Source organism: Epithele typhae, assembly GCF_022376455.1.
Source record: "Epithele typhae strain CBS 203.58 chromosome Unknown BXZ73scaffold_24, whole genome shotgun sequence".
Taxonomy (NCBI): Eukaryota; Fungi; Basidiomycota; class Agaricomycetes; order Polyporales; family Epitheliaceae; genus Epithele; species Epithele typhae.
In genome coordinates, this window is record NW_025954215.1 from 341,750 (window position 1) to 367,642 (window position 25,893).

The 25,893-nt window shown below is 58.9% G+C and overlaps 9 protein-coding genes across 9 annotated transcripts; 3 read left to right on the forward strand and 6 right to left on the reverse strand.

Moving 5' to 3' along the window:
• Nucleotides 1-551: 551 nt before the first annotated feature.
• On the reverse strand, nucleotides 552-1,347 carry BXZ73DRAFT_77600 (uncharacterized protein; the record flags this gene model as incomplete). The annotated part of the gene is made up of 3 exons (XM_048022698.1): nucleotides 552-576; nucleotides 642-1,165; nucleotides 1,288-1,347. 3 exons carry the CDS (start codon nucleotides 1,345-1,347, stop codon nucleotides 552-554), a joined length of 609 nt encoding a protein of 202 aa, XP_047877907.1.
• A 342-nt stretch (nucleotides 1,348-1,689) lies between these two features.
• Nucleotides 1,690-5,201, forward strand: BXZ73DRAFT_77601 (Utp14-domain-containing protein; the record flags this gene model as incomplete). The annotated part of the gene is made up of 10 exons (XM_048022699.1): nucleotides 1,690-2,070; nucleotides 2,137-2,737; nucleotides 2,790-3,022; nucleotides 3,074-3,151; nucleotides 3,203-3,567; nucleotides 3,668-3,839; nucleotides 3,948-4,025; nucleotides 4,073-4,776; nucleotides 4,816-5,095; nucleotides 5,163-5,201. 10 exons carry the CDS (start codon nucleotides 1,690-1,692, stop codon nucleotides 5,199-5,201), a joined length of 2,931 nt encoding a protein of 976 aa, XP_047877908.1.
• A 276-nt stretch (nucleotides 5,202-5,477) lies between these two features.
• Nucleotides 5,478-7,751, reverse strand: BXZ73DRAFT_90028 (Nramp-domain-containing protein; the record flags this gene model as incomplete). Its single annotated transcript, XM_048025479.1, has 11 exons — nucleotides 5,478-5,609; nucleotides 5,690-5,884; nucleotides 5,997-6,109; nucleotides 6,170-6,276; nucleotides 6,340-6,372; nucleotides 6,417-6,732; nucleotides 6,763-6,904; nucleotides 6,960-7,246; nucleotides 7,307-7,343; nucleotides 7,399-7,495; nucleotides 7,549-7,751. The coding sequence occupies 11 exons, from the start codon at nucleotides 7,749-7,751 to the stop codon at nucleotides 5,478-5,480; spliced, it is 1,662 nt and encodes a 553-aa protein (XP_047877909.1).
• Nucleotides 7,752-8,490: 739 nt separating this feature from the next.
• Nucleotides 8,491-9,036, reverse strand: BXZ73DRAFT_44 (uncharacterized protein; the record flags this gene model as incomplete). The annotated part of the gene is made up of 1 exon (XM_048019253.1): nucleotides 8,491-9,036. A coding segment is annotated over one exon (546 nt), but the record flags the coding sequence as incomplete, so codon positions are not given.
• Nucleotides 9,037-10,074: 1,038 nt separating this feature from the next.
• BXZ73DRAFT_90029 (kinase-like protein) lies at nucleotides 10,075-11,724 on the forward strand (the record flags this gene model as incomplete). The annotated part of the gene is made up of 9 exons (XM_048025480.1): nucleotides 10,075-10,083; nucleotides 10,289-10,339; nucleotides 10,396-10,569; nucleotides 10,616-10,728; nucleotides 10,759-11,024; nucleotides 11,067-11,153; nucleotides 11,186-11,385; nucleotides 11,441-11,494; nucleotides 11,542-11,724. The coding sequence occupies 9 exons, from the start codon at nucleotides 10,075-10,077 to the stop codon at nucleotides 11,722-11,724; spliced, it is 1,137 nt and encodes a 378-aa protein (XP_047877911.1).
• A 115-nt stretch (nucleotides 11,725-11,839) lies between these two features.
• On the reverse strand, nucleotides 11,840-17,506 carry BXZ73DRAFT_77604 (RecF/RecN/SMC protein; the record flags this gene model as incomplete). The annotated part of the gene is made up of 19 exons (XM_048022700.1): nucleotides 11,840-11,904; nucleotides 11,954-12,018; nucleotides 12,073-12,194; nucleotides 12,295-12,429; nucleotides 12,479-12,690; nucleotides 12,748-12,757; nucleotides 12,799-12,955; nucleotides 13,002-13,111; nucleotides 13,168-13,672; nucleotides 13,722-14,404; nucleotides 14,463-14,621; nucleotides 14,740-14,882; nucleotides 15,005-15,149; nucleotides 15,201-15,329; nucleotides 15,392-15,895; nucleotides 15,948-16,127; nucleotides 16,174-16,365; nucleotides 16,414-17,039; nucleotides 17,185-17,506. The coding sequence occupies 19 exons, from the start codon at nucleotides 17,504-17,506 to the stop codon at nucleotides 11,840-11,842; spliced, it is 4,464 nt and encodes a 1,487-aa protein (XP_047877912.1).
• A 274-nt stretch (nucleotides 17,507-17,780) lies between these two features.
• BXZ73DRAFT_90031 (uroporphyrin-III C-methyltransferase) lies at nucleotides 17,781-19,678 on the forward strand (the record flags this gene model as incomplete). Its single annotated transcript, XM_048025481.1, has 4 exons — nucleotides 17,781-18,302; nucleotides 18,353-18,529; nucleotides 18,592-19,005; nucleotides 19,070-19,678. 4 exons carry the CDS (start codon nucleotides 17,781-17,783, stop codon nucleotides 19,676-19,678), a joined length of 1,722 nt encoding a protein of 573 aa, XP_047877913.1.
• Nucleotides 19,679-20,246: 568 nt separating this feature from the next.
• Nucleotides 20,247-21,074, reverse strand: BXZ73DRAFT_46894 (uncharacterized protein; the record flags this gene model as incomplete). The annotated part of the gene is made up of 1 exon (XM_048019776.1): nucleotides 20,247-21,074. One exon carries the CDS (start codon nucleotides 21,072-21,074, stop codon nucleotides 20,247-20,249), a length of 828 nt encoding a protein of 275 aa, XP_047877914.1.
• A 1,090-nt stretch (nucleotides 21,075-22,164) lies between these two features.
• On the reverse strand, nucleotides 22,165-25,708 carry BXZ73DRAFT_46960 (uncharacterized protein; the record flags this gene model as incomplete). Its single annotated transcript, XM_048019788.1, has 6 exons — nucleotides 22,165-23,235; nucleotides 23,300-23,817; nucleotides 23,879-24,096; nucleotides 24,148-24,418; nucleotides 24,467-25,072; nucleotides 25,135-25,708. 6 exons carry the CDS (start codon nucleotides 25,706-25,708, stop codon nucleotides 22,165-22,167), a joined length of 3,258 nt encoding a protein of 1,085 aa, XP_047877915.1.
• Between the last annotated feature and the right edge of the window lie 185 nt (nucleotides 25,709-25,893).

Sequence of the window (25,893 nt, forward strand, 5' to 3'; positions counted from 1 at the left end):
ACATCATATGCATTCTCCATGCGCATGTAACACGCTGGTTCTCCGCTGTATGATAATTCGAGGCACGACAACTACGTGAGGGTTGTGTCGAATCTCGAGAAAGTGATCAGGAGCGTCTAGGTATCATTCGCCTAGAGACATCCGTTGTTTTGGTTCTCGCAGCAACTGCAGAGAGCTCAAGGGGTGAATGTCCAGTACTCCAGTATCGAAGCACGCCAGCGCTCCAAACGGTCGTCAGCGCATGAGCTATGTTCAGTTCCGCATAAGTCTTGTTGACGCTTCACGAGCGTCCATCTGGGCGGTGAAGTTCTCCAGGGCCGTGGGTGGTATCCCCTGGTATGCGTGGTCCGGGAGATCTTCGGGGGCGCCGGCATGGATGAACAGACTCCAGAGGCAGGACCACAGCGTTCCGCATAGGCAACCCATATTCTCAAAGTTTGCGCTGCGCAGTCATAGCAATAGAGCACCATGTGCCCGGATGGTTTATATCGGCGTGTCGATCCTCGCAGGAAGCGTTTTCAATTTGATTAACTGGCGAACGGACTCTACAGTCAGTAGAGGGTGATGTGCTGAGTACTGGTACGGGGGTTCGCCTACTAGTCCAAATCGTAGGCGCTTCCGTCCTCGTCTCGAAAGGCCACCATTCCGCCACCCAAGGTGATAACTCCCCCTCTGGGGCGGCCTTCAGCAGCCACTCTCTGTTGGCTTCGACGGTCCCTTTGACTTCCTCAAACTCCCTAGCGTCCACCCAGAGGTTATCCGAGATGAGCATCGCCTGCATTAACCGCTCCGCACGTCTCGGGCCTTCCTTCTCGACAGCCTGCAGCGTCCTGCTCATATCGTCGGGGTCAAAGCCGACCGGGCACGGCAGGCCAGACACGGCGTCCCAGCCCTGTGCCGCAGCGTACAACGCGAGCTCGCGGCAGAGCACGATCCCGGGGTCCATGAGCGCCGCGGCGTACCCCTTGTTGCACCGCTTCAGGTGGTCGAGGTAGTGCCAGTAGCCGAAGAACCGCATCCAGTACCGCTGGTATTCTGCCGCCCCGGCAAACGCAGCACGAGAGGAGGTCACGCTGTCCGGCGGCGAAGTGGGTGGCGACGTCTCGTTCTCGGGGTCCCGGAAGCCTTGGATTGGGTCCTCGTGGAGGAACGCCCACAGGTGTAGCTGAACAACGAGTCGTCGTGGTTTGCGATGCCGGAGATTGCGCGAGATGATTGGTGCTTCAGTGAACGAGTAGCAGCCGAGGCGCAGCGCTGCAAAGAGGCAGCCCGGCGCAACGCATGTACAGGAAACTCGCTGGCTGCAAGTCGTGCCAACTTCGGTGCCACTGTGCCCCGACCGAACATGACGGGGATGATACTGTCTTGTACAGGGACAGAGACGGTAGAGAGAAGCAGAGTCCCAGGGGGATGTCAGGTTGGTTACTAGCGCACCAGCGCAACTTATATTCGCACTGCACCGATCTGGGCGAAACCGCCTGAAACATGCAGCCTATAGCTAAAACCTGGGGATGAGCGCTTGAGGGCGAAATAGGAGCATCAGATATTGGCGGAAAACGCCGATTTGCGCTCAGCGCTTGCGGTCCTCGGCCTGAATTTCGAGTCGTGCCGTTGTCTGTACACTCTCCCAGCCTCGCTTTTCCACCTCCAAAACGCCGCTTTGCTGCTGCTCCGAGTACGCCTTCTTCCATGGTGAAGGGTCGAGGTCCAAAAGAAGCCCCGCGGTCGCGCAAAACGGCATCCACGCTTGGATACGCCAAGCGCCAGAGTCTCAAGTCCAAGACCCTGCGTTCGCAAGGCGTCTCCGATGTGTACGAGTACCAGCAGGAGAAGGTGCGCCGCGCCAACGTGAAACCGCTGCTCGCACGGGACGAGGAGGCAGAGATGGGCGGCGGGGCTGCGAGCGAGAGCGACGACGGCGCCGCGCGGAAGAGCGCGCGCCCGCGACTCGTCGGGGAGGACGACGGCGACGAGGGGATCGGCGAGGACGAGGACGAGGACATTGATAGCGACGAGGCGTTTGAGGAGAGCGACGAGGACCGGTTCGCGGGCTTCAGCTTCGCGCAGAAGGTGTGCCAAGCAATTTGTTCTGTCTGAGCGGGGTGTGGGTAGAGCTGAACACACGGCTTGGAACAGGGCAAATCGCAGTTGAAAGCGCGGTCTAAAGCGAAGAAAAAGGATGAAGGCAAGAGCCGCGCGGTGCGCTTTGCGGATGTTAACTTGAACGAGGACGACGAGTCGGACGAGGATGAGCGAATGCAAGATGGGCCGGGGGATGAAGAAGAAGAAGACGAAGAAGAAGAAGAAGGTGATCCCGATGAGTTCATAGACGTCTTGGACGTCTTGGATGGACGGGGTGAACCCGACCTTGGAGAGGAGGAACAGACAAAGAGTGCAAGGCATAGAGGAGAGCATGCGCAGGAGGATGAGGAGGAAAAGGACCGGATGGACGGAGATGAGGACGGGGATGGTGACGATGAAGACGACGAGGAAGAAGAAGACGATGAACACCTGGAGGCAGACGGTGCGATATCGGCATCGGGCTCTGAGGACGAAGGAGGTGCCTTACAGGACCTTGAAACCTTCGTTACCGGCTTGGACGCTGGCCAAAAGCGCAAAACCCTCCACGACGACGAGGTCCTAGAAGATAGCGGCAAGACCGCACGCCCAAGGAAACGCAGATTGTTGCCGGAACGCACGGAGGCCGGCGCAGAGAACGAGTTCATTTCGGGGACAGGTACACCTCCATTGTCGTTCTTACACGAAATCATACTCATCTCTCTCTGCAGGAGGCGGGAAGCTGGGCTTCGATGACCTGCTTGCTCCTCTTGAGGGACAATCCTCGAACCTCGCATCGCTCAAGAAACCGGCCAAGATCCTGACATCGACATCCGGCAAAATCAAGACCTTGTCCGCACCTCTGCCCACACGAGTCGCAGAACGACTGGACCGCGAGGCTGCCTATGAGCTGACGAAAGAGGAGGTCGACAAGTGGAAAACGACCATGCAGCGGATCACAGACGTGAGTTTCGATCTCATGTTATTGAATCTACTCTAACACAGTGCACTACAGGCCGAACATCTCAGCTTCCCTCTACAAGCAGAACCGAAGAGTCGGACGTCCAACCTCGAGCTTGCCGCCAAGTTCAAGGTACTGCCATGTCTCCTCTCGCTCGAGCGGCGTTCTGACATTTATCCATAGCCCTCGAACGAACTCGAAAGCGCCGTAGACAAGCTCCTCAAGTCCGCGAAGCTGCGCGAGGACGAAATCGCGCAGACCGAGGCGCTCAAGATGAACCACCTCTCCGTCGAGGAGGTCTCCGCGCGCCGCGCCGAGCTCACCAAGATGCGCGACCTCATGTTCCGGGCCGAGGCCAAGGCGAAGCGGCTTGCGAAGATCAAGAGCAAGACATACCGCCGGATCCGCAAGAAGGAGAAGGCGCGCCTCGCGGACAAGCTGCACGAGCTCGGGGGCGAGGACGATGAGGACGACGAGGAGAGGAGGGTGCAGCGAGAGGTGGAAAGGGCGAGGGAGCGCGCGACGCTGAGGCACAAGAACACGGGCAAGTGGGCAAGGCGATGCACGCGAGGGGCGAGCTCGATGAAGACCAGAGGAGGGACATCAATGAATGCTGGACCGAGGCGAGAAGTTGCGGAAGAAAATCAGGGGAGAGGACGGGAGCGATGAGAGAGCGAGGACGATGAGGACGACGACGATGAAGGAGATGGGAAGGGTTCTTTCTCGCATCAAGGCCAAAGCTTTCGATGAACTTGCGGCACTCGATACTGACGACGCTGAAGCACCCTCAGCAAGACGGGCAAGAGATCTTCGATATGAAGTTCATGAAGGACGCCATGGCACGAGAAGAGCGAAAGACCCGTGGCATCGTGGACGACTTCATCAAGGAGCTCGGCGGAGCAACGGCGACGAAGACGAGGATGCCTAGAATCCCCGGAACAAGGCCAGGCCGATCCAGTCACCGTTGAACGGTGGCGGACGTGTGGTCTATCGTCCGGGCGTGCTCGTAAGTTTCCGCCGTTGTCATTGTCGGAAGCTAACATACCCGCATAGACTGGCGGTGTACGGCCTGTCGGCTCTCTCGCCTCCGACACCTCCAGCGTCACCCTCAAATCCACCGACCTGCTTCTCGAAACACGGGCGAGCCGTTCTCCCCCCGACTCCCCCGACTCGCCGCGCCCCCGTCCTGTTCCTACTTCAGGCGAGCCACAGGAGAACCCCTGGCTCGTCGGCGCGAGCAGTGCCGCCACAGCCGGGCAGACGCGGCACGAGGTTGCAGTGAGCAAGGGCAGCGCCGTGGCAGACAAGTCCAAGAGCAAGCTCCGCAAGCGCGTGCAAAAGCGGGCGGAGGAGCGGGAGAAGGCTCAGGCGGACGCCGAGGTCGACATCGAGACAAGCGCGACCATGTCGCTCGCCGGACCTGCATCGTCCTCGGCCAGCGTCCAAAGGGGCCGGGGAAAGGGTACAGCCCCCGCTGCTAGAGCTCCTGCGGGCGACGAGAGCGACTCTGACGCGAACAGCGAGGTCGAGGCCCAAGAGCGCTCCGCTGCCCTCAAAGCCAAGGGTAAGGGCAAAGTGAAGGCCAAGGGCGATGCGAAAGGCGTCAAGGCTTTCGAGCAACGCGACCTCGTCGCGCTCGCCTTCGCCGGCGACAATGTCGTGCAGGACTTCGCCGACGCCAAACGGCGCGAGGTCGCCGCGGACGCCCCCAAGGAGGTCGACACGACGCTCCCCGGTTGGGTCAGTCTATCTGTTCTGTGCGCTTTCTGCCCCCCGCTTACCGACGCATTGCACAGGGCGCTGGGGCGGCACTGGCACAAAGAAAGCGGCGCCGCGGCCACACCTGGTGAAGACCCGACCGGGCGTCGCGCCGGCCGCGCGCGCGGACCACGGCAAGGCGCACGTCATCATCTCGAGCGGCGTGACAAGAAGGCGGCGCGGTACCTCGTCAAGGACCTCCCGCACCCGTACACGAGCGCGGCGCAGTTCGCACGCAGCATGGAGGTCCCGCTCGGCGCGGAGTGGAACACGCGCGTCGGCTTCCAGCGCGCAACGCTGCCCCGCGTGGTCACCAAGGTGCGTCGCCGTGGCTCCGAGCGAGCAACGGGCTGTGGAAACGAGAGGCTGACACGCGTGGTTGCAGATGGGCACGCTCATCGCCCCGCTCGAAAAGCTTCAATGAAGCCGCAGGATTTGTGTCTTCGCATATTCAACTGTTCCTTCCATCGCTCGCACGTCTGTTGTATTTCATGGACATCACAATGCATTCGCTACACATTGGCATCCGCTATGACAATAATCTAAGCCCTCTCGATCGGGCTATTAGGGTGTGCTGAGGTCGGGAATCGATACAGGGGTAATAATCTACAACCTTTGCAGGCCATGTCCATGTGTAGGGGTAATGCGTGTCGTAGAGTATGCTACAGTACGAGTCCTTGGGTACGGGGCTATCAACCGCTCATTCCTCTCCTCTCGCCAGGCCGACGATGGCGTAAATGTTGGCCATCACGATAACAATCCATATCGCGTAGCCCACGACGATGCTGATCTTCCCGTTTGAGAAGTGTACGATCTCGTACTGCTGTTCGGCCTCAACGAGGGTCCTGTCTCCTTGTTGTGACGCCGAGTGAGGTGTTTCTAACCGTGCACCGGGGACGAAGGGGGCGTGACTGGCCTCTTGATGGCCATTACGGTCTTGGATGACGTGAGCCACATGAGAGGGAAGACGACGAATGGGAGGACGATGGACAGCACGACCTGGGACGCCACGAGGAGCGTGTCGATGCCGGAGCGGCCGAGCCCGGCAGCAACGGCAAGAGCAGGAACGAGCCCCAGGCAGCGGGTGAACAGACGGCGCATCATGGGCTGTCATGGAAGAGGAGAAAAGAGGGCCACGGAGCGCGGGAGAGAGCGCCGACAAAAAAAAGCGGGGCTATTAGTCGTGGGGGTTTGGCCAACAGTATGGAAGTGGACGCACCGAGAGCCTCCAGCGGATAAAACCTTCCGACACAATTTGACCGGCGAGCGTTGCAATAATAGACGAACTCTGCCCGGCGGCGAGGAGAGCTAGGGCAAACAATATGGCGGCGGCTGTCGGCGTGAGACGATGTGAGTAAGCAAGTGCGCTCCAGAAAATCGCCTGCGACTCACGCTTGCCAACGATGCGCGTGAGGAGGTCGTACGCGTCGAACAGGCTCGCCGGATCCTGGGTCCCGGTGTCACCGTGGAAGAAGACGGCACTCGACAGAATCAGGATCCTGAGTAAGACGAGTGAGTAAATCGCACGGAGCTTATTTTAGAGACCAAGTGTGGACACGTACAATGAATTGATCACGACAGCGAGTCCAAGCAGGCTCACGACCATGTCGACGATGCCATGGTACAAGTGCGCGCGAACGAAAGAGTAAGGGTTTTCTCTCGTTCGGCATGTGACTTGGGTTCGTCCATGAGGGCATCGCGAGGAAGGACGCGGAGATGCCGTCTAGCCGCTGCCAAAAAGCGTTCGAGGAGAGGTCTAGAGTCTCCGTGTGGCGGAGTGACTTGTGTTGAGGTAGACGAAGTAGTGAGGTCGGAATCTGCCGAAACTGTCGACTCCGTCGCATGGGATTTAAGCATCTTCTCGGGCTTAGCCTCCGACAGCCTATCTTGAGTGGCCAAGGCGGAGCCCAAGAACAGACTGTGCGGCATGACGGTAGCCCCGATGATCCCAATCGCTAGAAAGTCGGCCATTAGACGGAGATCACCATGGCAGAAAGATGATGTTACATGTATAGAGAGCGCCGGCTGGAATAGCGTCTTTGAGGGCAAATAACCTCTGAATGCATCCGCCCACACCGGTTGTGCCTTGGATATGATGTACGCCATACAGATCAATACTGTGAACACCTGCAATCATCGGGGTCAGCCTCTGGTGGCAGCGGGACAGACGGGATGGGCGGACCAAAATAGCGATGAAGAGCTCGAAGATGCGGACCGGCTGGCCTCGGATCGGGTCCCGGAAGGCAAGAAGCAGGAGGACGTCGGAAGCGGTGATGACGACGCCGGCCCACAGCGGGAGGCTCGGGAAGAGCATGCAGAGGGCAATGGCCGACCCGAGAAGCTCCGCAAGGTCCGTGCTGATGATGGCGATCTCGGAGAGCACGTAGAGGGGGTAGAGGAGGAGCCATCGGTACAGCGACTTGTGTTTGGGCCTGTCGTAGAGAAGGAGGCGGCAGTGAGAGGCGAGGTCTGTAAACGATCGTGTATGGGTTCAACGGCGCATATATGGACGCAAAAGGCGGTACACACCCAATCCGGTGACACAGCCCAGGCGAGATGCTTGGGTCTGTATCGTTGGGTCAAGGCTGGGTCATGCAGACAAAGGGAAGAAGACTACTTACCTGGAAGAAAATCGCGAAGATGCCGGAGAGGAGAACGACAAAGAGGAGTTTGTAGCCATACTGCGAGCCAGCCTGAAGGTCGACGCCCCAGTTGCCCCTGAGAGAGAGGAGAGGTCAACGGCAGTACGATCGAAAGGAAAGAAAACGCACGGGTCGAAGTACGCAACGGCGCATACGATGCCCACCCCCGTGTGCTTGGTGTGCACGGCGACGAGGGACGCGCAGTCCTTTGCCTTGCGGATCCACCGTTGTGTCGAGCGAGAAGTTGAGGGCTGCTGTGGCTGCGAGCTAGATTGCACGGCAGGCGAGTCGGCGTCCTTCGCGCGGAGGAGCTCGGGCGACGGGGGGTCCATGGGGGGCGAAGGGAACAGGGAGGTGAGAGAGCGGAGGAGACATGAGCTGACGGGGGATGAAGAGCGAGGCTGAAAACCAACGGAGCGGACGCAGGTGGCGGGCAGGGAACGGTGAAGTGGTACTCGCGCCCAGCTCGCGCCCGTGCCCGAGGGCCCCTCGGCCGGCGCGCCGGCGTAGCTGGCAGACGCCTCCTCGAGCCGGCTCAGCGGCTTCCGGCCGAGCGGAAGCGCTCGCTCCGTCACTCCGAGCCAGCCTCAAACCGCATACTTGCATTTAATGGCCGTTGCACTTCTGTGCACTGCTGCCCATGTCACTTTGAGCTATTCATACCCGCTTGAGAATATGGTACATGAAAGATACACCTCGCACCAGCGCATCCAGCCCCCTCCCAACCAACGTCCTTCCGATCCACACTACTGGGCCCCGTACTTTCGGCGCGCCCAGTCGAGGTTGAGGCGGTCCAGACACAGGAGAGCCGAGCGGGTCGCCGCCTAGGAATCATGCTCCAGCAGTTGATCAGCGGGGCCTTGGCTGACCGATGAGCCTCGTTCGAGGAAGGCGTTCTTCTTCCAGCGGCGGACAGTTCAAGGCCGTCCGACAGTCGGTCGACACAGAGGTTGTTGCAGGTCGACAGGCCGCGTCTAGAAGCAAGCCATTTCGTCCTGTAGACCCTAGAACTTTCACCGAGACCGCAAGTACGGAACCCAAGAGTCGCTTTGTCTTCTTCCCCATCGAGCGCCGAAGCTGCCGCCAACGCGCTGCGCCCAGACGGGAGTGATCGTCTTCGGGGCATCCATGGTGTCGGTCGCGCGCGGGGGCCGTCGCCGTAAGCACCTTCAGCGGAGAAGCCTTTCGACCAGTCGGAGGTTGCTCGATTCCTAAGCCGACGGCGCCTGGGACACCCAGCATGTCCATGACTGCTCTAGCATTGGCGTTGCTTTCGGCGGGTCGAATGAAGGGCTCTGTCAACCAACGCCGCCGACCCCCGTCGTTGGCCTGGTACCACATCTTGCACGCCATCCACTGTCGCTCACAAGACCGGCAGGTGAACCCTTGATCAAGTTGTCCTAGACAGCACCGGTCGCAGGAAGGCACGGAAGGCACGGGAGACAGGAATCCAGAAGCCGGAGTCGCCGTAGGAGAACCACAGTCAGATGTTGTTGCTTGCATGTATTTGCGGAGAGTGATCGGAGAACGCGGCCGAAACACAGGAGATTGAGGTAGGACGGGCGTGGGTAGGGTGAGCATAATCGAAGGTGTTGACATCGCCAGAGAGTCGGGGGAATCCAGACGATACGGACATAGGAGTGAAGTCGCAGAGGGGCCAGGTGCAGTTGGCTCACTATCGTTCGCTGATTCGAGTAACGTCTAACGTTGTGTGAACACTGGATCTATGGTATACCTGCGCAAACATACCTGGTTCGTACGAGAGAAGACCAGTTCGGAGTTGTCGTCTGTTTGTGACAGCTCTTCCGCCGAGCAAAATTCGTCGTAAACAGACTCCTGAGAGGGTGCCGTGTGGTATTGAGAAAGGTCGCTGCACATCGAGTCGTCATGAACGATCGTGGCTAGCTAAGAGTCATGAGTTCACGGTACTTTCTTGGCATTCTGAGGTGCAGACATACGTGAACATCGGTTTCACAACAGCTTTCGGGGGACTCAGGGGGATGCCACTGTAACAGCCGCCGTGAGCGACCAACAACTTGGTAAGGAGCTTGGCCGCACTGACTTTCTCCGATAGAACAAGCCTCCCGTTCACGACACACTGCCAAGAAGACACGATTCAGATGGACACACCACGGGTGAGAACAGATTGGCCTACCATGTGCTTGGAGGTCCTCCGAAGTGTGGGGAAATGCGGACGGGAAACGGAAGTAGCGGCAGGATGGAATGTCTCTGAAGGATGCTGCGGGCCACGGTTTGAGGCTCATCATCATACATACATGTCCAACGTATTGTACTCACATGAAGCGCGGCGCATACGGTGGCCTCTGAAGCTTTGCTGCGCTCTTTCCTAGCCAAAAGGCGCGGTTTCTGTACACAGCGCGTCAAGGCTATTCACACAGTGCGACCGGAATATACTAACGGGATGTGTAGGCAGGACGTTCTGAACAACCCATGCGAGCGTTCTATTGGGTGCGCGCGTGAAACCATCGTGATTGGCGGTTGAGGCGGCTTCATGTCGGCGAGAGTTGCGTCCCATGAGTTCGTCCGGTGGTGGTTGCCGAATGCTATATGTTTCGATGCGAGAAGTGGGGAGGGAAGACCCGGAGCTAGTGTGGGGTGGAGGTCGTGGTTGAAGCTGCAACTCAGGCGCTTTCGATGGCGGCCGTGCGAAGAGCCGTCTGCCTCATTCGCATGCAGTGCGAAATGCATCTCACGCTTAGCCTGTCAGTGTCACTTATTCTAATGATCTCACCTCTTCCTGGACTCACCCTGCTTTTGCAGCTTACAGCAACCTGCTCTACGAGAAACCGCCATCGTTCCGAGTCGCAGCAGAGACATGGAGGGTTACATCGACTTCAACGGCTTCGAGGTCGAAGAAGAGGAGCAACGATGGTCAGCTCTTGAGGTGTACTTCGATTCGGTACGAATAACCCACCTGTGCATGCTTCAAAGTGTCCATTCAATACTGCACCACAGAATATAGAAGTATATGTGGAGAGTGCGGTAGCACTCATTGGACGCGGTCGACTTCGCGAAGGCTCACAAGCCATTGTTGCAATCAAGAGCGCGTCTCTAGACCCTCGGATATCCCACCAACCACATGACATTGGCAAGGAGCTACGCCTCCTTAAGACGCTTTCATGCGTGAATGTGAGTTTGCTTGCGGCTTTGTGTTCAGTTCGCTGATGGAAGACAGGTGGTCGAGGTGTTGGGCTCCCTCTACGAGCAGCCCGCCAGGACGCTTCACTTCTGGATGCCGCTCATTCCTCACCATCTGTCGGACATCCTCAACTCCCCGATGTTCTCCCCGTTCCATGCGCCAGGATAGAAGGCCCCAAGTCCCACAGACTTTATAGTCGTCTTCAAGTCGCTTCTCTACCAGATGCTATCTGCCCTTGCGTACATCCATGCACACGGCGTCGCGCACCGCGACATGAAACCGCGAAATATCCTCATCACGGACGAAGGCCTCGTGAAGATGATAGATTTCGGCGTGTCTTGGACAGAGGCGGTCGATGAGCACGACCTCTGGCCCGAGCCTCGCGGGCACATGTGCTTTGACGTCGCGACTGGGTACGGCGTTTCTGCCACTATGTACCGAGGAGGTCGTGGCTGACACTCCGTCCAGGGCTTATCGCGCCCCAGAGCTACTCTTTGGACCCGCGATTACGATGCGCAAGCAATCGACCTGTGGGCGATGGGAGTCCTTACCGCGCACTGCTTCACGCCCTTGCGTATACAACAACAGCACGAAGATTTCGACCAGTACGAGTCCCCGAGGAAGAAGATTCAGACACTGCAGAGATGCCAGCGAAGTCGCCGTTCATTATCCCTAAGGGCTTCTCGCCTGGCCAAGAAGGTGTTGAATGGACACGGGACGAGCTGTACGACGGTGATCGAGGGCAAATCGGACTCGCCTGGAGTATCTTCAAGGTCCATGGCACACCAAACGAGCAATCCTGGCCAGTGAGTGGAGGTCCCGTTCGTGGTCACATTCCCACTTAGTCTACAATACATACAGAGCTTTGGTGACCTTCCGGATGGGCAGAAAGTCAAGTTCGTGGACGTCCCTCCTGTAGACCTGCATGCTCTCCTCCCGAATCTACCGCCTGCGGGATGCAGCCGGATGCTCATCATTGTTTCGACCTGGTGTCGAAATTATTGGTATACCCTCCCGAGTCTCGTCTCCGAGCCCAGGACGCGCTAGACCATCCGCTGTGCACCCAAGGCCATCGTCCACTCCTTCCTGTCGGTTATCCTGCGGGCGGGCCAGAGTGTGAGGGGGAGAGAGCGGACGGCACTTAGCCGATCTTTTGAAACCATACTGGGAAATCGACGATCATAGACACCAAGGGATTGATGTAATGTACAACAGAGGTATACAACAGGTGGACAGATACAGCCTACAAGGGCATAACACTCAGCTCGCTACGGAAAGAGAGTTCAAGGGAATCGTTGCCAGAGCGTGGTTGTCAATCGCGATGCCTACAAGGCGCTGGTCAGTACGAGGGGAGCAGAGTGACGAGAAACATACTTCTAGTGGCATTGGCAGTCTTGTAGATGCCGATCAGTCGATGACTCAACTCGAACATGTCATTACTGTTCGCACCGTTGTGAGCAACACGGTAGCATGGCTTTCTTAAAACTACGCACCGAAGAGAAATGATGATGAATTGCGCGTTCTTCGTACGATCCTTGACATAGTTGGCCACAATGGAGACGTTGCGGAAGTCGAGAGCGGCATCAATCTCGTCCATGAAATAAAGAGGCGTAGGCTTGTAGACGTGCAGGGCGAAAACCAAGGCTAGTGAACTCAGGTCTGGTAGCAACATGAGCATGCGTACACATCGGATGACGGACTATGGGATCTCGTACCTTTTCGCCACCTGACAGGTTGGATATGTTCTTCCAGCTCTTCTTCGGCGGCATCACACTGAAGATGATGCCCTCAGAGAAGGGGTCCATGCTGTCTACAAGTTCGAGCTCGGCGTTGCCGCCCAATGTAATCATCTGTGCACCGGTTAGAGCCAAACAAATAAGACTATCGAGCAAGACGCACCTGATACATTTCCTTCAACTTCAGCGAAATCGCGCTGAAGCCTGCCATGAACTCATCGAGCCTCTTCTTCGTGAGTGCATCGTACTCCGCTTTGCTCTCATCGCGCAGCTTCGTGATGGCCTCAAGGTCGTTCGCGCGATCCAAAAACTCCTTCTCGCGCTTGCGGTAGTCCTTCAGGACGCTTAGATCGGGATTAGCCCTCTTGATTTGTTCTGTGGCATGGTAAATAATCTGTCTCGGGTGCAATCAACGGGCTACGGGCCACGCACCATCAAGGAACTCTATGTCCGCCAGCAATGCGTTTTGTCAAACGTCTTGACGACAGCGTCGGGGAATTCTTTGAGCTTATGAGGGTCTTCATCTCCATCTGGCTTGCGGGTGTCCGGTTCCTTCTTGACTTTCTTGCCGCTCTCAGCATCTTCGCCGCCCTCAGCATTGGGATCAGCCTCGTCGTCGTCGTCGTCATCGGACTCATCACTGCTTGTGTTAGTGCAATGCGGACGCCAGCTTCGGAGTCACTTACTCGACATCCTCAAGCGAAAGTGTTTCGTGCTTTTGGTTCCAGTGGTCCATCGTCTCCCTGTTGTCATCGGCTTTCTTCGTCACCTCTGCGATGTCCTGTTGAAGCCCCATCTGTATCGCAGCGCTGTCAGTCAAAGTCGCCCTGTTAGTAGGACGACAATACTGACCTCACGCTTGCGGAAAGCCATGATGCTCTCTTCCATCTCCTTGACCTCGGCCTTCTGTGCAGCGACTTTGTCTGCCACGTCTTCCGCAGCGACCTTCGCCTCTTCAAGCTTTTTGGTGAGCTCTGACATCAATTCAGAGACATCCGCGCACTGCTGGGTCAGCTCCTGCAAACTCTCCTCCTCGCCCTCGAGCATAGCACGGTTGGTCTCGAGATTCGCCTCGTACTTCTTGATATCCTTCTCTGCCTGCGACTTCAAAACCTCGTTCTTGGTGAGGTCGCCGTTAGCAATCTTGATGTAATTGCGGCAGCCCTCAACCGCGGATTTCTTGGCCAGCATAGCAGTTCCACCTATCTCGAGAATCTTCTTCTCGAGGGCCTGGATCTCCTTCTGGATCGCGTCCACCTTCCCCTGAAGCTTATCTTGTTCGGCGGTGGCAGATACGATCTTCTTGTCGAGCGCAGCGATACGAGAGAGGTCCCCCGACTCCGGCTTGCTCTGCGCCCTGTTGAGGGTGAGCGAAAAGCTCACGGATCAACAGGTGACGGACTCACTGGAGCTGCTTGAAGGTCTTCTCAGCCTCCTCGATCCGCTTCTTGATCTGAGCGATGCCCATGTTGAGGAACTGGAACTCATCCTCTAGCTTCGGGTGGTCCTTCCGTAGGCTATCGAGCTTCAGCTCAAGCTCTCCACACCTGCCTACAGCAGTGTCGAGTGCTCGCTGGTCTTGATCTGAGTCCTGTTGGTACTGGCGGAGGACATCAGGTGAGACGATGTCTGCGGCGAACTTGGAGCTCATGGCGCCGCGCTGAGGCCGACCCCCACCGCCCGACATAGCACCGGAGGCCTCGATGAGCTGACCGTTGAGCGTGACTACCCGGCAGCGGCGTGCACCACCGAAGGCGATGCGGTTCGCCTGCTCGAGATCGTTCGCGACGAGCGTGTTATGCACAGCCTTGTAGAACGCGGGAGCGTAACGCTTGTCCTTGGGCTTGATGAGGTCAAAGAGACGAGGGACGTTCTCAGGCGTCTGGATAGGTTCCATCCCGCGGTCATTGGTGAGCTTCTCAAGCACTGTGAAGTTGGCGCGCCCCAGCGATTGTTGGCGGAGATATTGAATGCATTCCTGTCCTTGCTCGACGGTGTCGACGACAAAGTTATTGAGAGCACCACCAGCGGCCGTGGAGATGGCGATGTCGTACTTGTCGGGAATGGTTCCCAGAGCACCGAGACGTCCCTGTGTCACAACGGAGATAAGCAATGAAGCAAACGGGGACTTCGCGAAAGAACTTCACATGAAAGCCTGAGAGGCGGCCCTGCGTCTTGAGGCGCGTCAGACCGTCGAGAACGACGTTGTTGCTACGCGATTGCTCCTGCGAGGCCCTTGCCTCGGAGGCTTTACGGCGAGAAGCATCTGCCTTCTGACGCAGGTCTTGAACCTTTCCTCGCAGCGTCTACAAACCAAAATGTGAGTGATCTGCCAATGAATCAGACGAGGACTTGCATTGAGCTCCTGCTCTGTGGCTTGGGTGCGGCGCTCGTTGTCGGCTTTCGACTGGTTCAACTGGGAACCTCGGCCGTCTTCTTCTGCAACTCCCCACGAAGCTCTCGAGCGAGGCCTCGCCTCAACTTGGGCTCGCTTGCGGTCTCAGCCTTCATCTCAAGTGCATTCCGCTCGCTCGTCCACACGTCAATCTCGCCTTCTTGGAGTTGATCTGCGCGTTCCAAGGCTGGAGTTCCTGCTGTTTATCTCGATCTTATCGTGGAATACTTGAGTCTTGTCTGTAACATCGATCAGTACGACTGCGTGCATTTGTGCAAAGCCCGCAACGCATACCTTTCAAGCTATCAACAATTTTCTCGAGAGCGGCTTCTTCTTGCACAAGCTTCTGTTGGAGCTCCTTCAGCTCCCCGTTGACCTTGTGGATCTTGGCAGTGCTATCTTCGATATTCCGCTTAGCCTCATTCCTGGCGCGTTCGTCCTGCCAGAGAGAAGTCATGAAAACCATCCAATTACTTGGGATTGAACTTACCTCTTCGATGCTCTTCTTCAGCTTCTTGGTCTTGTTCTTACCGTGCTTGCACTTCTCTTCCAAGGAAATGTGTAATTTCTCTTGTCGCTTGAAGTCGTGCTCGCAGGCGTCAGCCGCTTCCTTGACTTCCTGTAGACTACCATCAAAATCCAGCACTAGCCAGTGGAGATCAAACTACTCAAACTACGCACTTTGTACAATGCTTCGTTAGCCTCAAGTTCAGCCATTGCTTCCTCCGACGCATCGATCTTGTCTGGTTGTCCTCCCGCTCCTTTGAGAGCTTCTGGTTGAGCTCTTTCTAGAGTCGAGAATGAAAGGATTAACTCGTGGAACCAGGACGAAGCAGGGAGCAGTACGTACCAGCTTGCGCTGCAGGTTCTTGTCGTTCTCCAACATTGCCAGACATAGTACTGCCAGAGTTTAGACTTGTGCCGAGTGAGGTCGTTGAGCATCCTGAGGTAATCTTCCGCCTCTTTCTTCTTGGACTCCAGAGACTTCCGGTCTTTGTCCACGATACGCAAGCGGGTCAACTTCTGTTGACGTTCCTCCGATAGACGCTCCACCTCCACTAGTCCGGCCTCTATTGGCTGCTTGTACTGAGCGGTGCCAATGATATCCTCGAGGTACTCCAGCAAGCCGTCGTCGTTCTCGTTGACGCCCTTGGGTTTCATCTGGGCGATGGACTCGACCTCGCCCTATTGCTCGCTGAGCCAAGTGTCCGTGAGTCAAACATCTGTAAATCCGCACCTGCAGGATCAAGAAACGGTTGTGGTCCAAGTCAATGCCGCGGCCTTTCAGGAGAGTTTGTACTTCGCCGTAGTTACTTCCCCGCCCGTTGATGCTATACCGGCTGCTGTTGTTCTTGTACGCAGTGCGAGTCACTGTGAGCAGGGAATCGGGGACCACTTCGAAGGCGTCTGGACCAGGCTAGAGTGGTGTCAGAGAGAGTAAGAATAATAGATGCAATACCTACCAAATCAAGAATCTCCTTGAAGTGCACTTCGACACTGCACTCCATGAGGTCGGGGTAGTTGGCGGAGTTGTGGATCAGTTCCGACAGCTTGCCTTGGCGCATCTTGGAAGCACGGTATCCGAAAACGAAGAGCAAGGCGTCGATGGTGTTGGACTTGCCGGATCCATTGGGTCCAACGATTGCGGAGAACGACTACAAAGATGTTATTGCGGCGCATTTATTCATTGAAGCGATACATACCTTGTGGAACGGTCCGATCTCCTGCCTGCCGGCATAACTCTTGAAGTTGACAAGGACGAGCTTATGTATGACGAGGCGTGGCGTAGGACCCTGAGGTTCCTCCTGCACGGGTGCTACCTGCGATTGCTTCTGGGGAGATGTGGGGAGGGGGGGATCAAGGAAGGAATGCTCTTCTTCGAACTCCTCTTCAACGGGGGGCGGCGTCGCAGGCTCTCGTTTCGGGAGAACAGCCGCAGATACCGCCTCCGTCTCTTCCTCTTCTTCGTCCTCATCTGCTTTTGTTGGAGCGGCAGCAGGCGCGTCCTGGTCGTCCTCGCCGTCTTCGTTCGCTGGCTCCGGCTTCACATCCTCCAGTTCTTCTTCGTCTTCCTGAGCCACTTCCTCCTTGACCGGAGTCATCGCCCTCTTCACCTTCGGTTTCGCCTTTGACTTCGAAGGAACTTCGTCCTCTGAGTCGTCAATGACATAGACCTCCTTCTCCTTCTTGACACGAGTACTCGACGCTCGTTTGGGCGGCGGAAGCTGCCGGATTTCACCATCTTCGTTGAGCTCATACGGCGCCTCGTTCTCGCTATCGTCAATACGATAGTCGAGGTTGACTTCCTTCCAGGGGCTGCCCGTTTCGCCTTAGTCTTAGCGCAACTGTCTTCCTTCTAGGAAGAGAGGCTTCCGCAGACTCTGCATTGATGCTGGTAGCGGAAGATCTACCCCTTCTCGTGGTAGTTGAAGAAGATGCAGGAGTCGGGGCAGAAGACTTGGACGCAGGCTTACGAGTGCGGGTATTGGGCACCTCCTTAGGATCGGCTTCCTCGTCCTCTGTTTCCAGCGATGGGCGCGACTTCTTCCTTGCAGGTGGCTGGGACTCCTCCTCGTCCTCCTCGTCCTCTTGCACCTCTTCTAGCGATTTCCTCGAGCGCGTAGATGTCCTAGTCTTGGCTGCTGGTTGGGTGGAAGACGAGCGGCGCGTCCTGGCAATAGGCTTCGCGTCTTCCTCGTCGCTTTCGACCACCGCGGGCTCGTTTCGCTTGCGTTTCGGCGCTGCGGCCACCGGCTCTACTGACGCGCGCGATCTTGAGGAGCGTCTTGGAGGCATGCTCGTGGTTGTGGGAGAAAGATGGATGGAACGACCGTCGAGAGTAAGAATGGAGAAGAGTTCGAGGCTGAACAGTACGGCGCGGCGGCCACAACGCGTCGCGTGTGCCACGCACGTGACAGGCGTGTAGACGCCTGTGCTCGAAATTGCTCATCCTCGCGTACCGCGGGCAGAAACTCCTCCGCCACCATGGCCGAAGCTGAGCGCATATATTCTATATATGAGCCGTCATCGTCTCTCGCCGCATTCAATTCTCTCGGCCCCCTTCACCCTCATGACCGCTTTCCCTGTCCCTCAGCCAGGGGCATCCCTCCTCCTCGCCTTCCGTCCTGTGAAGAAAATAGTCCTTGTAATCGGCGGAAACCAACTCGCGGCCTCGCGGCATTCGCCGCTCTTGAAGCTCAAGCTCTTGTTACCGTTGTTGCGAAAGGCGGCCGGCCGTTGCTGCGAGGAGCTTCGATGGCGTGCTGAGCAAGGCCAGCTTTCCCTCGTTGACCTCGATACCCTCCCCTGTTCTATCACTGGCCCCGCCGACCACACGCGTGACGGCAAGGCGATCGACACCTTCGTCTACACCCTCCCTGACCGCGTGGAGCTCGTCTGCATCACCGACACCGTCACCTCCCCCGCCTCTGGCTTCCGCCGCGACTGGGACTCCGCCGAGCACATCGTGCGCCTCTGTCAACATCGCGGGATCCCCACCAACGTCGCGGACATGCCGGACCTTTGCAGCTTCACCTTCATGGCCTCCCACCGGTTCCCCGCCGCTGACTCCAAGAGCGCCTCACCTCTCCAGGTCGGAATTACGACGAACGGTCATGGGTGCCGCCTCGGGGGCCGCATTAGCGCGACATTATCGCATCCCTTCCGAAGGAAATAGGAAGCGCGGTAGAGAATACGGGCAAGCTCAGAGCGCTCGCGAAATCTTCCGACGCCGATGTCCGCGACCTCTCGGACGACCAGGAGCTCAGCGAAGATAGCGCGCCCGGGACCCCAAATGAACCCATCGAGCAGAGGACAACAGTGGCCGAGACGCGACCGAACATATGCGCAGGCGGATGAAATGGGTCGCGCAAGTGAGCGAGTACTGGCCTATCTCGCGCCTGGCGCGGTTGACAGACGATGGCATGGGCGCGGTTCTCGACGGCGAAGACGGCCTTCGTTCACTATCTGCTCCAGGCAGGATTTCGCCTGAAGACGCGCTTGTCACGCCGGTCCATCAGCTCACCCTCACCCCGCCGCGACAAGGCCGGATTTTCCTCGTGGGCTCGGGACCTGGTCACCCTTCCCTCCTCACGGTCGCCACTCACGCCGCCCTTACGAGACACGCACAGCTCGTTCTCTCGGACAAGCTCGTGCCAGCCGCCGTTCTCGACCTCATACCATCCGGCGTGGAGGTCCGTATAGCAAGGAAATTCCCCGGCAACGCAGACGGAGCACAGACCGAACTGATGGAGGCCGCCGTCGAAGCTGCCCGGCGCGGTCTGACAGTCGTCCGCGTAAGCATCCGCCACGTCCTCTGTAACGCTCATCCATCCATTCACTCACCCTCGCCCTCTGCAGCTCAAGCAAGGCGACCCGACCGTGTACGGCCGTGTCGGCGAGGAGATCCTCTACTTCCGAGCGCACGGCATCGAGCCCGTCGTCGTCCCAGGCGTCAGCTCCGCCCTCGCGGGCCCCATCTTCGCCGGCATCCCCGTCACCCAACGCGGCGCCGCGGAGTCCTTCGTCGTCTGCACTGGCGTCGGCCGCGCTGGGCGCTCCGTTTCTCTCCCCGGCTACGCGCGCTCCCGCACGCTCGTCGTCCTTATGGGCGTCGCGCGTCTTCCCCAACTGCTCCATGCGCTCCTGGCGGAGAACGGAGCGCGCGACGGCGCGCCGTACCCTGCGCACACCCCCGTCGCGCTCATCGAGAGGGCGTCGATGCCGGACCAGCGTGTGGTCAGCTCGACGCTTCGCGACATCGCTGCGGGACTGGAGAGCATCGGGGAGCAGCGGCCGCCGGGGATGTTGGTCATTGGGTGGTCCGTCCCGTCGTTGTGGGCCGAGGGCAACGTCACGGTGCTCGAAGAAGGTGCAGAGGCGCACGATGAGGAGCGCGTCAGTGTTTGGTTAGAGGGCAAACGTTGGCGAGTTGCCGAGGGCCTCGAAATGCATTGGGGAGAGTGGTGATGTTCTCGCTCAAATGACGTTCATGTATCGCTATGTATCAGTAAGCTGCTATAGAGTCCTCTGTTGTATTCCCGTTCTCTCGACAATAATATATTTGAGGTAACCCCAGCTTTCCTGGACTGCGTACCTTCATGGTTGGTTTCAAATTTGGTTCTCCTCTCTACATATTGCTGAACAGAACACGGCAGTATGGCCGGCCCGGGTTCTTCCGCTAGCCAAATATCCTCGCGTCTTATACAATCTTGACTGCGGATTCTTCCCCTTTACATGTCCCATCCGAAGCGTCTGCGATGTGCACCTATATGATGCTAGTTGAGCCACGCAGCAGACCCGCAAGAAGAAGGTAATCGAGACGTTCAACGTCCAAAATAAATATTGCCAGCCATTACAAGGAGTGAAACATTCATACAGCGCAACCATGCATGTCGCCACATGAGCCTGGATGTCATCGTGAGTGTGGTGACACGCACAGCGTCGTGACGGATCGACGAGCGATCGGCCGCCGCGCGAGTGCCCTCCCCGCTCCAAGTCGAAAATCCGTCCCGCCCGTACGTCCTCGACCTCGCTCCTAGAACCCGCCCAAACACCCCTCGTCCGACGCGATGTCCGGCGAAAACGAGCTCGCCCGCCGCCTCCGGCCCCGCGCTATCCTCTCGAGGTCCGACGCGCACTCGACGACAGGCTTGCGATGGCGCGCGGGGCCGCCGCCGGGCGGCACCGGCAGCTGCAGCGCGATCGGTGGCCCGGACGACGACAGCGCCGCCGTCGCGTCGAACTCCCCGCGCGGCGGCGGCGTGACGACCGTGTCCGACTCGTCCGACGGCGAGTCCTCCCGGCGGTGCACGAGCGCGGGCAGCGGCGGCAGCTCCGGGCGCGCGCGGGGCCGCCGCTTCGGTGCGGTCGCGAGGGGAGGGACGGGCGCACCAGGCGCGGATCGCGTCGAGCTCGAGGGGCCCGCGGCGGCCGGGGAGGTGGAAGCGGAAGAGGAAGGAGGCTCGGGCACGCACGCCTCGTACGCGCGCGGGTGGAAGTAGCTGCCTATGGGCGCGGGCGGCTGGTAGGCGTGCGCGCTGCCGCTCCGGCTGCGCGTGCGCCCCCTGCGCTCGACGTCGGGCGCGGGCGCGGCGAACGCGTGCGCGGACGGGCTCGCGGGGGGTGAATGCCGCTCGAGGCGGCGCGCGCCGCGGTGCGGGATCTGCACGACGTTCGGGGAGACGGCGATCGGCTGGCGATCGTACGTCGTGGGGGAGTACGCGGGGTACGTCGCGGCGATGACGGGGGTGGGCGGGAAGTGGACGTGCGGGGAGACGAGTGTGATGCGCGCGGAGTGGAAGGGGAGTACGGGCGAGCGGAATGGCGAGGGGTCGCACTTGAGAATGGGTCGAGAGGACTTCATGGTCTGTCGAGGTGGTGGGCTGGGTGAGCTGAGGAGAGGAGAGGAGAGGGAGCGCGCTGCACTGCGCTCAGTGCAGTATGTCTGGGCTGGGGGCTCGAAGTGAGACACTGGGCCGGCTGGCGGGCCTGGCGAATCGGCAGGAGGAGCGTGCGCAGGGAGTGCGGAGGTGGAGGAGGTGGAGAGGGTGGTGGGTATGCGGCGAGGAGAAGGGCGGGAAGCTGTCTGGTGTCGCTGCACGGGCGGAAGGCGGCGTGCCGGGGGGTTTTATGCATGCGCATGCGCATGAACGGCCCCCTCGGACGGCAGGAAACATGATTTCATGCGCCACCAGCAACAAGCAGCGACAACGCAGCGCTGGGACTGGTACTGCCCCACTCGCCCACGGACGCTCCACCCGGCATGCATACTTATCCTGTTCGAGGATCGCGCTCGGGCTGGATATGCACGCCAGATCCAATTCTGGGGTCGAATGGTTATGTGCTCGTTCGGATCGCCCCGGCCGCCTCTGCCGGTCTGCCAACCCGCTGTGGCCAGTGGCAGCGACTATGCAGGACTGGAGGCGGCCACGAGGACGCCGTGGGGCAGGCCTGCGCAAGCCACACCCAAGGTGGAGCTCTCGAAGCATGGCCGTCTCCGTCGTGCTCTTAGCCACCCCGTGCATTCTCTGCGTCTGCATCTGCCCCCGACGCTCGCCGACGAGTATCGACAGCGACCGGTTGCCTGCAGGGGGCGAGGGGGCGCAACGGGCTGCGCAGCGCGCACCCGTGCACGGGGTCCATCTTATCGCAAATCAGTCCATCCGTCCGGGTGACGTCTTTGCCCATGCGCGCCCGACGAGCGCAAGAACTGTATACATAGCGATCAGGAACCCTTCATCGATCCGAAGACGACGCGAGCGAGTCCGAGTGACGACGTCACCGTCTGAGTGGGCGCTAGTTCTAGAGCCGCTAACCGTATGTGACCGTGGAGTGGAAGAGAGAGAGGAAAAAAAAAGGAATGTCGAGAGGAGGAGGGGAAGACGGTGGAGGGAAGAGAGACAAGACGGGCCGCGAGGCGGGTAGCCGCCTCCCCGGACGCTCCACGTTCACGTTCAACTCTGCCACGGGTTGAGGTCGAGCGTGCTTGACTGCGCGCCTTTCTTCCCCGCCCCAGCCGCGTATGGGTTCCCGAACTCCCACGCGCTGCGCCCCCCTTGTGTTTGTGTCGAGGACGAGAGCGTGATGGACCCGTCGGACGCGCCGAAGGAGAGCGACGGCCCACTACTCGGAGGAGGCGGCAGGGGGTTTGCAAACGGATTCGCGTTGAAGACGTCTGCAGACCCCAGTGCACCGAAGCCGGATGTCGACGATGCGCCAAAGTTCGACATTGACGACGCGCCGAAGCCGCCACCATAGGGACTCGCCGCCGATGGCGCGTCCCAGGACGGGCGGTCGCTCGACCCGAACGAGAGAACGGGAGGACGTGACGTCGACGGGAAGGACGAGGACGAGGAAAGTGAGTTTGTGCCGGCAGACGCGAATGACGTCATCGAGGCTTCCTCCGGGTCTGCCATGCTATTGAGAGAGAGCGATCGCGATAGCGTCGAGGACAGGTCCGCACGCGCGCTCGAGCTGGCTATCGGCAGCTCATCCTCGCGCGCCAGTGGCCTCGCGTCGAACGAGGGGCGCAGCTTCGGGGTCACGGGTTCTGCCGTCTCCTCGGCTTGTGGTGGGGGTGCGGACTCGGAGCGGGTTGGCGGGGAGTGAGGGCGTGGAGGAGGTACCGAGACGGCTTGTGGGGTAGGAATTGAGCTGACGTCCAGGTCCGTCTTGCCTAGCGCCTCCTTGATCGCTTCAAAGTTGAATCCAGCGTGGATCGGCAGTTCCGACTGGCCCACGTCGCCGTCCTCCGCGGGTGCAGAGGCGCGAGTCGGCGATTTGGGAGACGTCGCCGTTTGCGCAGGCAATCGCTTCTCCGCCGTCGGCGTCGCAGCACCTTCCCGGGGAGGGAGGTCGTCATCGTCCCGTGCGCTTGAAGTGGAGTTCCTGATCTTCGCGTCCCCGGCCGGAACATGAGAGACGGAAACGGAAGGCTTTGACGATTTTTTGCGTCCGAACCATCCTTTCTTCTCTTGCTCCTCTCCTTCCCTGATCACTACACGTTCACCCTCGAAGTCAGGCTCCTAGATATTTCGTGAACGGCATGAGCGACTGTCATCACAAGAGAGCAATTGCGTGGTCACGCACCTCAGGCTCGTCAAAATAGTCGGCCGAAACCGGGAAACCCAGCTGATCAAGGATCAGCGGCATGAACGTCCGGTAGCTCATGTGTCCAGAAATCTTGTCCGTTACGTCCACGTTCTCCAGCCCAGGGACATTCTCCACGGGACGCAGTCCGGCCAAAGTGTTGAGCCCGCCGCTTGTTGCGCGGAAGAGGTAGTTAAGGACCCAGTCATTGCGCGCATAGCCATTGACAAAGCGCCCCGAGACAACCGAGCGTACCTCGAGCCAGGTGCTGAGTGGGGCGGTGACTGTAGCTCCAAGGATGAACACGTCCTGCACGATACCGAAAATGCCCTTCTTCGCGAGAGCGAGGAGCGCGTAGAATATCACCCTGGCGCCCAGCGAGAATCCGATAAGGGTTATCGGTCGAACTCCAAGGTGCCTGTTTATGAGGACGTCTGCGAGGACTTTGCCAGCTGCACTTGCACGATCAAGGGCGTTGGACCACGGGTTGTCGATCAGGTACCCGAGCTTTGTAAGGACTGTAAGGAATCACAATGAGCTTGAGCTTCATCAGAGGGCTTGGTTGGGATGGAGACTGACTAATGGGCCACTGAAGTGCACTCATGAGCGCCGTCATGACTGTTGCTTGGAGTGCAGTCTGCGCCAGCTGCGAGAGAACTTCGGACGTCAAGATCTTGAGCGCGCTTCCAGTCTCCCGAATCATCTCCGGCTCCCAGAGGATGCTGAAAACGTCGCCGACCACAGGGTCGAGGACGCTGAACGGCAAGCGAACGTCGTCCAAAGTACCGGTCATGAAGCTGGGGCGAATTGTCAGTAAGTACGCCAGTTTGAGCGAGTACAAGACCCACCCAGAGACGGTGAGGATGGCATTCACTCGCTTGTGATTGTGCAGCGGCAGGATGTCGAAAGTGCGAACGTATTGTGTTCTCCGCGCCATCCCACGTACAGCAATGCCTGACCCGGTCAGAACGCCTCCAGTAGTGATCACCGCTGCTCCGCCGGTGCCCGCGAGGAAACCAGTGGTGCCGGTGATACCAATCGTCGTGAGCGCAGTGCCCAAGCCAGCTCCAATGACAGGGGCGAGAAGCCCAGCGGAGAGCCCGATGACGAGACCTCCACCTTCGTCATGTTAGTCGGTATCTCACGCAATGTAGCGAGCACACACACCGAGAGTAGCAAGACCGAGCATCACCATTCGCCGCCTCTTGGTGTTCTTCTGGACATCCTGGATAGAGGTCTGCTGCTCGAGCTTCTCCACGCTCTCCTGGATCTCCAGTGCCTCCGTGACTCGAGCTTCAAACTTTACGACATCCACCCAGCCCAGACCGAGCTTCAGAGCAACACTCTCCAGTAGCCCACGGGACCGTGCGTCGTACACACTGTCTGCGATGAGGACGAGGAAGAGGTCGCAGAGTACGGTCCACCGAATGTCGAGCGTGACATCTCTGTCGGCCGCCGAAAGGTGGGTACTGACGCCGGGCATGGCCAGTGCAGCCGTCTCCTCAAAGACTCGTGCGGTGGTTTGGTGCGGTTTGGGCGGAGGGACGGGGGCGACGGGGGAATATGCCGGGGGCGGGGTAGAAGGGGCGGAGTCGTCCGTCTCCGAGATGTCCGCGGACTCCTTTGCGGCCTCCTCTTCGCGGATCTCAGCCTGTTTTCGAGCCTCGGCAGGGTCGTACTCGGGGTTGGCGACTGTATGCGTGGTCATGAGTGCGGGGACGAGATCCTTGGCTTCGACACCGTGCTGTCCAAGGCTCTCGATCATCTTCTGCTCTAACGGCCTGGTTTAGCGTAAGGCCCATGGCAGCAGGGTAGGAGTAGCAGCGATGCTTCACCTTCAGTTGCGAGCTCCATATGATAGTACAACCGTCCCATGATCTTCAGTGCCCATAGCTCCATGCTCTGGATCGCCTTCTTCAGCTCCTTCCGATTCACCTTCTTCAGCTGGTCCGCCATCTCCTTCGCCGTGAGGTGACACACGCCAACGTAGGCGATGCGCTGGGCCTCAGTGAGCATATCCTTCGTCTGCTGCATCTGACTGAGCGGAGTCATCGCCTTGTCCTCGTCGAAGAGATATCGTGTGCGGAGGTGGACCTCGTCTGACTCGTCTTCCTCCTTCATCCGTATCCGAGTGTATTCGTTCTCATTCTGATCTGCCTTCGTCCGCCACTCGTTTCCGCTGACATCCACGTCGAGGACCGCACCCGTAGCATTCCCCACCGCCGTTCCCGTCACGGCGTCCGTCTTCGATGGTGCGACGTAGTGGTACTTCTTCTGGTCCTCTTCGTCCAGGCCTAGGGCGAAGTCATCGTCGTTCCGGACGACCGGCATGTCTTGCCAGCCCTCATCATCATCGTCAAAGATGTCGGGCTCTATGGGGGCAATCGGCGGCGCAGAGACGACAGGCATGGTGGCGCGACGGGGAGGTGAGGGTGGGAGTAGGCAGGAGCCAAGGGCAGTGGTATTAAGCGCACAGGCATGCATGGACGATGATCCGACACAGATCGCCGCGCTCTGCCGCGCGCCCGGTGCATGGGTGAATGGAAGCCGTAACGGGAACGAGCAGCGCGACTCAGAAGACGCATGGAATGTGC